General features: G+C 44.1%; 1 protein-coding gene across 2 annotated transcripts in view; it reads right to left on the minus strand.

Annotated features, from left to right (window-relative positions):
• Positions 1-532: 532 nt before the first annotated feature.
• LOC135054612 (gastrula zinc finger protein XlCGF26.1-like) overlaps positions 533-13900 on the minus strand; it is a 48416-nt gene continuing 35048 nt past the window's right edge. For both annotated transcript variants that reach the window (XM_063957806.1, XM_063957807.1), the window contains exon 7: positions 533-13108. In XM_063957806.1, coding sequence (XP_063813876.1) covers positions 11877-13108 — 1232 coding nt within the window. In that variant the 3' untranslated portion in view covers positions 533-11876. The remainder of the gene's footprint in view (positions 13109-13900) is intronic.

A 13900-nucleotide genomic window follows, 5' to 3' on the forward strand; every position in this document is an offset into this window, starting at 1 on the left:
TTTCAAACGTGGCTGCCAGGGGCTCAAGAAACCATAGTCTCGCAAGGGATTTCCGATAGCACGGGTAAGACAATAGAGTTAGGGCGCCAGGGGCAACTAGGCTTTCCTGCTCCCGTAACCAGCATTCCCCTTCCAGTGCTCTGGCCATTGTCTTAAGATCTCCTCCGGCCAGGAGTACTGGAATCATAACACAAACACTAACCATGGGTGAAAGAAAAGTTTGTGAGTTATCATTCATATTCTCTGACAAATGGCCAGAAAATCACAAATTCTGCTAGAGTATGTAAACTTATGAGCACAACTGTACATATATACTTCCCATATACCAAATTCTCTGAAAATATGAGCTGGTGATGTAAAAATGTAACAAAAAGTGTGTTGATTTGACACGGAATCACCCTTAACTACTGTATATGTAACTGTAACCACAATGGCTTTCAGGGTGCTGGGAGCAGTGATTGGTCAGTGTTTCCCTAGATACACAGACCATTTCACCTGAGCACCGATATAAAAAAAAACACTCCCTCGCAGATCCTTTACCAGCATTTTATTAAAAGAAACAGCTTTAAAGACATATTCAATATAAAAACAAATCTTCAGCGAATTATCACAGCTATCAGCAGGTAAGAGGGTATCAGAGACGTATAACATTGGGAGGCTCTTACGTAATGGGATGACATCACGGCATCTGGGTTACAGAATGTGCCTACACTGCAGGATCATATGGAGAGACACAGCCGTGATGCTGTCATACAGAACATGTAACTGCCCCTCTGATGTAATGTGCAGGTAATCTCACCATAACGCTGCATCTATATTACATGTACTCAGGTAGCAGGGACGCAGAGATGGCTGGATTAGGTGTTATACACAGCTATTACTCTGGCGCAGGTTACTCAGTGATGCTGCGTCTGTATTACATGTACACCGGTAGCAGAGACGGCTGGATTAGGTGTTATACACAGCGATTACTCTGGCACAGATTACTCAGTGACGCTGCGTCTGTATTACATGTACACCGGTAGCAGAGACGGCTGGATTAGGTGTTATACACAGCTATTACTCTGGTGCAGGTTACTCAGTGATGCTGTGTCTGTATTACATGTACACCGGTAGCAGAGACGGCTGGATTAGGTGTTATACACAGCTATTACTCTGGTGCAGGTTACTCAGTGACGCTGCGTCTGTATTACATGTACACCGGTAGCAGTGATGGCTGGATTAGGTGTTATACACAGCTATTACTCTGGTGCAGGTTACTCAGTGATGCTGCATCTGTATTACATGCACACCGGTAGCAGAGATGGCTGGATTAGGTGTTATACACAGCTACTACTCTGGTGCAGGTTACTCAGTGACGCTGCGTCTGTATTACATGTACACCGGTAGCAGAGACGGCTGGATTAGGTGTTATACACAGCTATTACTCTGGTGCAGATTACTCAGTGATGCTGCGTCTGTATTACATGTACACCGGTAGCAGAGACGGCTGGATTAGGTGTCATACACAGCTATTACTCTGGTGCAGGTTACTCAGTGACGCTGCGTCTGTATTACATGTACACCGGTAGCAGAGACAGCTGGATTAGGTGTTATACACAGCTATTACTCTGGTGCAGGTTACTCAGTGATGCTGCGTCTGTATTACATGTACAACGGTAGCAGAGACGGCTGGATTAGGTGTTATACACAGCTATTACTCTGGTGCAGGTTACTCAGTGATGCTGCATCTGTATTACATGTACACCGGTAGCAGAGACAGCTGGATTAGGTGTTATACACAGCTATTACTCTGGTGCAGGTTACTCAGTGACGCTGCGTCTGTATTACATGTACACCGGTAGCAGAGACAGCTGGATTAGGTGTTATACACAGCTATTACTCTGGTGCAGGTTACTCAGTGATGCTGCGTCTGTATTACATGTACACCCGTAGCAGAGACGGCTGGATTAGGTATTATACACAGCTATTACTCTGGTGCAGGTTACTCAGTGATGCTGCGTCTGTATTACATGTACACCGGTAGCAGAGACGGATGGATTAGGTGTTATACACAGCTATTACTCTGGCGCAGGTTACTCAGTGATGCTGCGTCTGTATTACATGTACACCGGTAGCAGAGACAGCTGGATTAGGTGTTATACACAGCTATTACTCTGGCTCAGGTTACTCAGTGATGCTGCGTCTGTATTACATGTACACCGGTAGCAGAGACGGCTGGATTAGGTGTTATACACAGCTATTACTCTGGTGCAGGTTACTCAGTGACGCTGCGCCTGTATTACATGTACACCGGTAGCAGAGACAGCTGGATTAGGTGTTATACACAGCTATTACTCTGGCTCAGGTTACTCAGTGATGCTGCGTCTGTATTACATGTACACCGGTAGCAGAGACGGCTGGATTAGGTGTTATACACAGCTATTACTCTGGTGCAGGTTACTCAGTGACGCTGTGTCTGTATTACATGTACACCGGTAGCAGTGATGGCTGGATTAGGTGTTATACACAGCTATTACTCTGGAGCAGGTTACTCAGTGACGCTGCGTCTGTATTACATGTACACCGGTAGCATAGGCGGCTGGATTAGGTGTTATACACAGCTATTTCTCTGGAGCAGGTTACTCAGTGACGCTGCGTCTGTATTACATGTACACCGGTAGCAGAGACGGCTGAATTAGGTGTTATACACAGCTATTACTCTGGTACAGGTTACTCAGTGACGCTGCATCTGTATTACATGTACACCGGTAGCAGAGACGTCTGGATTATGTGTTATACACAGCTATTACTCTGGTGCAGGTTACTCAGTGACGCTGCGTCTGTATTACATGTACACTGGTAGCAGAGGTGGATGGATTAGGTGTTATACACAGCTATTACTCTGGCACAGGTTACTCAGTGATGCTGCGTCTGTATTACATGTACACCGGTAGCAGAGACAGCTGGATTAGGTGTTTTACACATCTATTACTCTGGTGCAGGTTACTCAGTGACGCTGCGTCTGTATTACATGTACACAGGTAGCAGAGACGGCTGGATTAGGTGTTATACACAGCTATTACTCTGGTGCAGGTTACTCAGTGACGCTGCGTCTGTATTACATGTACACCGGTAGCAGAGACGGCTGGATTAGGTGTTATACACAGCTATTACTCTGGTGCAGGTTACTCAGTGATGCTGCGTCTTTATTACATGTACACCGGTAGCAGAGACGGCTGGATTAGGTGTTATACACAGCTGTTACTCTGGTGCAGGTTACTCAGTGACGCTGCGTCTGTATTACATGTACACCGGTAACAGAGACGGCTGGATTAGGTATTATACTCAGCGGAACATGACACGTTTCAGTGCAGACGTGCAAATTCCTCAGGGTAAATTTCCTGTTGTATTTCCAGTATTTCATAATGAGTGACCCAATCAACCAAGGAATTCAATCAAATACTTATCAGCTGCAGAAATGAAGCAGTGTGCAGCCAGAAAACACCATATACAGCGCTGAGTAACAAACACTTTCCCTCTTCCAGTCTCTGTTCCCATTATCTCACCAGTCACATTATTTCCCCATGGTCAGTGCAGTCCGATCAGTCATTGCTCCTTCCCAGTCACAGGAGGTCATTGTGTGATGTGTATAATCCTATTCTCTAATAGTACCTTTTACTCTTAGCAGAGACATGCCATAGAAAACTCCATACTGTGTATATACAGTATATCAGATGCGTGCAGTATATTACATGTCACTTCTTCTATACTGCCCTTCTCTTAGTGTTCCATCATCATCCTCTCATTATGTACATCACACACTAATATCCCCGCGCCCCAAATTCAGCTTACATCATTGTAGTTACCCAAGATTTTAACATTTTTGCTTTTTGAATGTTTTTTCTTTGCTTTTTTAAGCATTTACTGCAGACAGATGTAGACACTGATCAGCCATTACATTAACACCTCTGACAGGTGACGTAACACTGTTTGTCTTATTATAATGGCTCCTGTCCAGGGATGGGGTGTCTGTTTTTTACCTATCTAATACACGGGCAAAAACAGACACCCAACTGACTTTTCAAACATTTGAATTCCCCCCCTCTGTATCTAAAGTTGATTTGTTGGAAGCAGGAGAAATGGACAAGTGTAGGGACATGAGCAACACTGACAAGGGCCACATTGTGATGGTTGGACAGCTGGGTCAGAGCATCTCCAGAACAGCAGGACTTGTGCGGTGCTCCTGGTATGCAGTGGTTAGTACTACAAGAAGTTGTGCAAGGAAGGACAACCACAGTCACGGGCCCCCAAGGCTCACTGATTGGAGAGTGAAAGCCAGCTCGCCTGTACCCATCACACAGAAACGCTACTGTAAGATAAATATATGTTATGGTAAGAACTTACCGTTGATAACGGTATTTCTCCTATGTCCACAGGATCACAATGGGACATGATGAAGCGACAGCGGATTTGCACCAATTGGTCAAAGATTTCCGGCCTCTCAGCATGCAACGGGCCTGTCCATATATCCCTGCCTCAGGCAAATCAGTTGTATTCCAAAGCTCAAGGCAGGAGCATCATAGATAGCCCTAATCAGATGATAAGAACACACATGCACACCTTTCCGTACAAGAAGGAGGAGGTTAGTGAGTAAAACGATCCTCAAATCAGGTGCGTCGGGGTGGGATCCCTGTGGACCTATGAGAAATACCGTTATCAACAGTAAGTTTTTACTATAACATATTTCTACGGCAGGGTCCACAGGTTATCCACAGGATAACAATGGGATTTCCCAAAGGAATATATGGATGGGGACGCTAATGAGAGGCAAAGGTAACCAAGGCATAATGTCTAATGAATGTGTTAATGGAAGACCATGTGGCTGCCTTACATATCTGTTCTGCTGAAGCACCACGTTTTGTTGCCCATGATGGACCTACCTTACGAGTAGAGTGAGCAGAGACATTAGCCGGAACAGGGAGATCAGCCTGAGAATATGCTTCTGAAATCGTCATCCAAAGCCATCTTGCCAGTGTCTGCTTATCAGCAGGCCATCCTCTCTTGTGAAATCTGTAGAGAATGAAGAGAGACTCTGTCTTTCTGATGGCACTGGTACGATCCACGTAGAACCCTAATGCACGGACCACGTCCAGCGATGCATCTCCCGCAGAAAGGTCCAGTACCTGGAAAGCTGGGACTACAATTTCTTCATTAAGGTGGAATTTAGAAACCACCTTCGGAAGATACCCAGATCTAATTCTGAGAACTGGGAAACGACATGATAATGCCTCTAGATCTCATACTTTTCTAGCTGACGCCATAGCCAGTAGAAAGAGATCTTTAACTGTGAACTATTTAAGATCCCTGCATCAGTCGATCTGGACGTTGAGGGAGCAGAAGTGGAGCATCCATCGACGTTCTCTGCAGATCTGTGTACCATAGCCTTCTGGGTCAAGCCGAAGCTATTAGTATCACGGCACCTTTCCTTGCTTTATCTTTCTCACTACCCTGGGTAATAGGTTGACTGGAGGAAACACATAAGCCAGATGAAAGTCCCATCTCACCAACAGGGCATCCACAAAGATTGCTCTGGGATCCTTTGTCCTTGACCCGGATACAAGAACTTTGTTGTTCAGACAGGATGCCATAAGAGCTATCTCTGGCAACCCCCACTTGTCTACTAGAGTCTGGAAGACCTCCAGGTGTACAGCCCATTTGCTTGCCTGAGAAAGTCCGCTTCCCAGTTTAGGACTCCCGGAAAGAACACTGCGGACAAGGCTGGATGAAGTTCTGCCCACTTTAGTATGTGACTTCCCTGATGGTTGAGGTACGCTACTGCCGTCGCATTGTCCAAGCGGATCTGGACTGGTTTTCCCCGAAGACTGTCCTTTGCCTGAATCAGTGCCATGTATATGGCCCGAAGTTCCAATATATTTATTGGCAGGCCACCTTCTTCCTTGGTCCATTGCCTCTGGAAACACAACCTTCCTGACACTACTCCCCAGCCCTGGAGACTGGCATCTGTAATCAGAATTTCCCAATCTGATATCCAAAAGGGTCTCCCCTTGTCCAGATGGGATGTCTGTAACCACCAGGCTAATGACCTTCTTACTTCTATCATAAGAACCATCGTCTGTGTTTTTATCATCTGATGCAACCCATTCCATTAGACGCTGCAGAAGCCTTGAGTGGAATTGTGCATACTTCACAATGTAGAATGTTGACACTATGAATCCCATCACACGCACTGACTGTGTAGCAAGTCCTGAATCCTTGACTGAACCTTGGATATCTTGTTCAGAGGTAACATTACTCTCTGAAGACTTGAATCCAGTACAGCCCCCAAGTGAGTCATCCACTGTGATGAAACCAGAGACAATTTCGCCCAATTTATGAGTCACCCGTGGGTCTGCAGACACGATATTGTCTGTTGCAGATGACATAGGAGCAATTCCTGCGACTGTGCCAGGATTAAAAGATCGTTGAGGTATGGAAAAATTCTTATCCCCTGCTGGCAGCGATAAGCTGCCATTACCACCATAATCTTGGTAAATACTCTGGGGTCTGTGGATAACTCAAAAGGTAGAGCCTGGAACTGAAAATGCTGTTGGAGGATAGCGAACCTGAGGTAGCACTGATGGGACAGTGCTATAGGAACATGTAGGCAAGCATCCTGTATATCCAGGGATACCATATAATCCCCTGGCTCCATGGCCAAAATGATGGAATGTAAAGTCTCCATGTGAAACCGAGGCACCCAAATGTATTTGTTCAGCACTTTGAGATTGAGAATGGCTGGAACAGAAATAGGTTGGAGTAAAAACCCTGTCCTCGTTGTGCATGAGGAATTGGAATGACTACTCCTGACTGAAGCAATTTCTGAACTGCCTCTTGCAAAGCCCTGGCCTTCATCTATACCCGAGACGGCTGGTACAAAGACACCTTTGAGGAGGGTGCCTCTCGAAGGCAAAAGCATAACCTAGAGATATCGCTTCCTGCACCCAGGCATCTGTTGTAGACTGCTGCCAGATCTGTGCAAACTGAAGAAGTCGGCCCCCCACCCTGGGATCCCCCAGGTGGAGGCCCGCACCATCAGGCCGATGGCTTGTCTGTCTTACCGACCGGTCCCCTGGTAGCCCAATGCTTTTTAGTCTTACCAGACGTGGTATTGGGACTGCCTGCTATCACTTTTACCTTTAGCTTTTCCTTTAGACCGAAAGGGCCAAAAAGCCAGAATTTAGGTTTGAAATTGTATGTGGAAGGAAGCTTTACTTTCTTGGAGTCTGCTTCTGACTCCAAAATAATTGTCAATTCTTTACCAAAAAGAATATCTCCAGAAAAGGGCAAAGATTCCAAAACCTTCTTAGATTCTTAATCAGCTTTCTACATACGTAACCAAACTGCTCTGCGAGTAGCTATTGTTGAAGCTGATACCCTGGAGGCAATAGTACCCATATCCAATGCTGCTTGTTCCAAGAACATTGCAGCCTGTTTCATATGTGCTATATGGGATTTTGTTCTAGATACTATTGAAAAATCCCCATCCAATGCATCAGCCCAGGCAGCCACTGTCTTTGCCATCGAAGCTGAAGCCATGGCTGGCCTTATGACTGCCTTAGACAGGGGAAAAAATGTTTTTTAGAAAACCATCCACCCTCCTATCCGTGACAACATTTAATGATGTTGAAGACAAAGGTAATATAGATTTTTGCACTAATTGAATCACATGCATATCTACTTTAGGAGCCACCTCCCTTTTTAAACAATCCCCAGCTGGAAAAGGATAATTAAAATTCAATTTCTTAGGAATTCTAAACTTTTAGGCCTCGGCCAAGCTTCTTCCATGATTTCTATCATCTGACCCTGGAAACTCAGTCTTAACTGTTTTGGGACGTTTAAACACAGGTGCCTTGGTTTTTAACACAGGCTCCGCTGAATCTTCTAAGGATAGAATGGCTTTCATTGCGTTAATTAACTCAGCTATATATCCACTGAGCTGAGACCTTCCACCTACTCTTCGTATGCCGAAGTTAAATTAATTGAGCTTTCATCCTCCGATCAATCCTCATCTGAACCATGTGTAGCCTGTGAGGATGAAGATATACTTAACACCGGCTTGTCAGCATGTTTCTTTTGAGAGGCAGCTGCTGGAAATGATACACCACAGGTGGGAAGCTGCATGTAAGGGTTAATCAAGTAACCTATCCCTGGTACACGAGTTGGAGAAATAATAATAATAATAATAATAATAATTTTATTTATATAGCGCTCTTTCTCCAACAGGACTCAAGGCGCTTTACAGACATCAAAAACAATGCACATGATACAGAGGATTTGAGTAATACAACAATAGACAAGCAACACAGACATAAAAGAAAAATCTTAAGTCCACAGAAAGCATAACGCAGGATTGGTGAAGGCATTTTGGGTAATAACTTCCAAGGGTTGTGTATTCCACCCTTATAGGTACCAAGTGCAGCAGCCATCTTGGGCGCTAAGCGTAGGATTACCCAGGTGGAATAGTCTACCCCTAGAAGAGATGACACAAAATGGGGGTGATTTCAGAGTCCTACAGTTTAGAGTAGGGTTCCAACAAAACCACAAGGTCCATGTATTTTTTCATCCCATCCACAAGTGTACCATATGGGGCAGCCATGTTGGGCGCACTTTGAAGGTTACACTGTGGGAGGTGAGCCATGCAAGGGCCAAGTTCATATATGGGAAAACTGATGCTTATGTAATAGTATGATGTACCCTGCATGTAGGGCACAATGGAAAGGTGTGAAATCAGTGGAGGTAAACATTACAGGAAAACACATGGTGGGTTGGAAGCGAGCAATGGAGAGAAAAAATAAAAAAAAAAAAAAAAACACAATAGCAGGTAACTAGTGGCAGAAGTAGGAGTGGGATAACATTTTGATCAGATCTTAGTTCGGTTGGGTATGAGAATGAGGGGGGCATACTCAGACGCAATGGGGATGTCCCTGCTGATCCCGGTCCTGGTGCTCTTCCCCCACAGTTCCCTGTTCATCTTGATGGTTAGGCCCAGGGACAGACTTGATGTTCTCAGACAGAGAGGTTGTAAGCATGGTCTTGGTGTGCTCATGTTTGAGGCGAGGAGAGGCCACATAAAGTTCCAGAGTTTTTAGGTTGTAATGCAGGCCTTTTGTTAATTTGTAAGTTTGTTTGACTTCTGTTTTCCTTCGGTTTAACACAGGTATAACACTGCTATTGATATTAGCTGCCACTTAATAACTAGCCACTTCATACACTAGTCACTGCAACGTCCTTATAGGCCTGACGTCCTATACTATACTGGTTAAGTAAGTCTACAAACACATGCTCTTTGTGATTACACCCCCTCCCCCACACAGCAACCCTCAACCAAAAGGTGATAATCAACTACCAACTGTGAGATCACTAAGCCCCAGTCAATCACAAGGTTTTTGCTGACTACAGATATTAATCCACTTAACAATTTACCAAATATATCTTTTTAGCAATAAACACACAGTGATCAGCTCTCTGCTGTAGTTACCAAATATATCTTTTTAGCAATAAACACACAGTGATCAGCTCTCTGCTGTAGTTACCAAATATATCTTTTTAGCAATAAACACACAGTGATCAGCTCTCTGCTGTAGTTACCAAATATATCTTTTTAGCAATAAACACACAGTGATCAGCTCTCTGCTGTAGTTACCAAATATATCTTTTTAGCAATAAACACACAGTGATCAGCTCTCTGCTGTAGTTACCAAATATATCTTTTTAGCAATAAACACACAGTGATCAGCTCTCTGCTGTAGTTACCAAATATATCTTTTTAGCAATAAACACACAGTGATCAGCTCTCTGCTGTAGTTACCAAATATATCTTTTTAGCAATAAACACACAGTGATCAGCTCTCTGCTGTAGTTACCAAATATATCTTTTTAGCAATAAAAATTATCCTTTCAGGTATACATGATAAAGTCTGTGCAAACATAGCCCAAGGTGGACCAACCGGCACCTGAATCTCCATGTATTTTTCAAGAACCCCTGGTGAAAGCTAAAACAATTTGCACACAAACCATCCCGAACCAGATCCTGAGAGGATAACACAGCTTTGCAAGACAAACATGATATGAGTGTTGGTGTTGCTGTGAGTGTATCTTCCTCACCGTTGCCACTCTTAGACATGATAAATAATCAAACACTTCCACAGTGTACTGCACAATTTGTGACTGTAATCACTTTAAGATTTTTAAAGTGACATACAATCCGACCCTACCCATGCACTAGCATTGAGAATCGGAATAGAACAAAACTGACAGAATATAGTAAAGTCAGCAATCACACTAGCAGTCAGTCACATGTTATACATTAGTATAAGAAGCAATACGAGCACATCATCAACTACATTCCAAGTATGTAGAACATATTACTGAATCATGTTAAAATAGATCTACCGTATTCAGACGCATTGCGTAAGAAACAACAATAAATGTATACAGACTCATATGCAATAGGCACTTATCTAACTATTCATACTCAAAAAGGTAGATAGAGACTTAGTGCTGTATTACCCACACTCAGTAGAGTGGGATACAGGGAGACTCACTTCGCTTCCAGGACCGATTAATATGTTAGCTAACTGGATCCAGACGCTACTAGTGTACACTGCCGCTCCATGAACCTATAGTGAAACAGACGCTCAGTGAACACAGACGCACCAGTCACACAGCCGCCTATGCTGCGACTGGGTCCCCTTTGTGTACAGCATCTGAGACGGAAGCGGGAAACAGTTCATTGTGGGAGACTCGGAGGAAACTGGTCATGAACCGGGTGGGGGAGGGGCGGCCAGGAGAGCACCTGACTCCCCACTGCTGACATCAATCCTAGGTATCGTGGCCTCATACTAATCCTGGAGCCTCTGATCCCTAAGGCCTAGCGCTGGAGCACCCGAGGTGGCAGCCACGTCAGCGACTGTTTGGTAGTCTCCTCCCAAAACAGTGCGGCTGTGTCCATATTCCCCTTCTAAGTGGAACCAATGCCTGACCTTCTCCCCGTGCTCCAGCCACAGCCTGGTAACATCTGCTGGACCTGCTAGTATATCCGACACAGACGCCCGCCAAAACAGCACTGTACTTGTGGGTAAGCATTGTCGCGACCCAGCGGAGAGTTGTTGAAGCGACTCTTTCTAAGGTACGTATAAGATGCTGTTTAGAAAGATTGCTCAGAAAAATATTAAGACTATAAAAATAAAATAAGAAAGCTTAGGGCTGCTAAAAACCAGCGGCCCTCTGACCATGGTCTGGCTCCTGCCGCACCAAACAAAAAACTGATTTGCCTGAGCCAGGAGGTGGGGATATATGGTCGGGCCGGTTGCATGCTGGGAGGCCGGAAAGATTTGACCAATTGGTGCAAATCCGCTGTCGCTTCATCATATCCCATTGTTATCCTGTGGATAACCTGTGGACCCTGCCGAAGAAATTACTGATAAAGTTAACGCTAGCTATGAAAGAAAGATGCCCGATCACACACAGGGCAGACCGGCCTAAGTGCCGATATGGACTCCTGCTCACCGCCGGTAGCTCCTACACTGGGCCTGTGAGCGTTGGATATATCAGTTTCTTTTAGATCATATGGTCTGCCTGGTGCGCATGCATCGTTTATCTGGGAAATGCTCTGTCAATTTTGCATACAAACCTCAATCAGGCCCTCAGTACATGGAAATGGTTACACACCTGTGTGAGTTCTCTCATGTTTAACAAAAACTGGTTCGCATGTAAAACGCTTCCCACACTCAGAACATGGAAACGGTCTCTCACCTGTGTGACTTCTCTGATGTGTAACAAGATCTAATTTCTGTGTAAAACATTTCCCACACTAAGAGCATAGAAATGGTTTCTCACCTGTGTGATTTTTCATGTCTAACAAGATTTGATTTCTGTGTAAAACACTTCCCACACTCAGAACATGGAAATGGTTTCTCACCTGTGTGACTTCTCTGATGTGTAACAAGAACTGATCTCTGTCTAAAACATTTCCCACACTCAGGACATGAATATGGCTTCTCACCAGTGTGACTTCTCTGATGTATAGCAAGAACTGATCTGTATGTAAAACGCATCCCACACTCAGGACATGGAAACGGCCTCTCACCTGTGTGAGTTCTCAAATGTCTAACAAGATTTGATTTATCTATAAAACGCATCCCACACTCAGGACATGGAAACGGCCTTTCACCTGTGTGAATTCTCTCATGTCTAACAAGATCTGATTTCAGAGAAAAACACTGTCCACATGTAAAGCATGGAAATGGTCTCTCCCCGGTGTGACTTCTTTCATGTCTAACGAGCTCTGATTTCACAGAAAAACTTTTTCCACACTTAGAGCATGGAAATGGCCTCTCCCCTGTGTGAATTCTCTCATGTATTACAAGATATGATTTATGTAGAAACCGCTTCCCACACTCAGAACATGAAAACAGCTTTTCACCTGTATGACTTCTCTGATGTCTATCAACAGCTGATTTCTGTGTAAAACATTTCCCACATTCTGGACATGGAAATGGTTTCTCACCGTTGTGACATCTCTTATGTCTAACAAGAGTTGATTTCTGTGTAAAACATTTCCCACACACAGAACATGGAAACAGACTCTCACCTGTGTGACTTCTCTCATGTAGAACAAGATGTGATTTCTGTGTAAAACATTTCCCACACTCAGGACATGGAAATGGTTTCTCACCGGTGTGAATTCTCTGATGTGTAACAAGATTTGATTTCAGTGTAAAACACTTCCCACACTCAGAACATGGAAACGGCCTCTCACCTGTGTGACTTCTCTTATGTGTAACAAACACTGACTGACTTACAAAACTTTTACCACATTCAGAGCAGGTAAATACTGAATTACCTGTAAGACCAGCACTAGGAGTACCAATATTTAAATAATTGGGAGAACATTTTCCATGATCAGAGGGACCAGATGATATATCAGCACTGTGAGGTACAGGATGTACATTTGGAGATATGGGGATGTCTCCCGGAAAATCTTGGGTGATGTTATCTTCTATTTTAATATTTGAAGACAAAATGAGATTTCCCTCTGAGGTCTTCCCGCTTGTGCTTCCACCTGCTGGAAATAAAATATGAAAATAGATTTTTGTTGCCTTGAGGAACAAATTTTCATACTGTTAGTGAGATCAAGATGTTCAGTTGTTTTATTTTAATTTCACAACTACAGGTTATTACACTCAATAGGACTGCACATATAAAACACTGGCTTAAAATAGAAACAGGTCTATTTGATAAGTTTGTGAGATATCAAACTTGTCCTAGTGGCCTATGAGAACACCAAGGCTATTATCTAAGGTCAGTTCTCCACAAACGGAAAGCAAAATAGTAGGAGGCCCCTCACACACTAATATAGTTCTATATGCATCAGTGCCCAAGCTATCACAGTGCAGGTGAGTAGTGTGGATGTTAGTTATGTGATATCACTACTGCTTTGTGAACACATCTTCAAAGGTCCCATGTGTCTCACAAGCAGATGTTGATCCCATCACGGTGCAGACATTCATTCCTACATAACACCATCATGTTTCTCACAGACAGGATGCGATGTAATGGAAGCCAATAACGGCAAAATGTCTGCTACTGTTGCAAACATTGGTCATTTTGCAAAGTTGGCTAATGCAAACCAGCTTTTTCGGACGCTTTCGGCTCTAAAGTAGAGAGACTGATAAAATGTTGATTCTAGATGCTTTCGCCATGTTAAGTTTACAACTCTGCCAAAAGTAATGAAGTCCGATATTGCAAGTCGGACACAAAACGGGATGGGTATGCAGCTTGCCGCCACCGGAGAGTGGGAATAGCCCTTCTAGTCGGCATGCCACTGTCGGGATTTAGAGGGGGGGGCAGGATGTAG

The sequence above is a fragment of the Pseudophryne corroboree genome, chromosome 3 (assembly GCF_028390025.1).
Source record: "Pseudophryne corroboree isolate aPseCor3 chromosome 3, aPseCor3.hap2, whole genome shotgun sequence".
Taxonomy (NCBI): Eukaryota; Metazoa; Chordata; class Amphibia; order Anura; family Myobatrachidae; genus Pseudophryne; species Pseudophryne corroboree.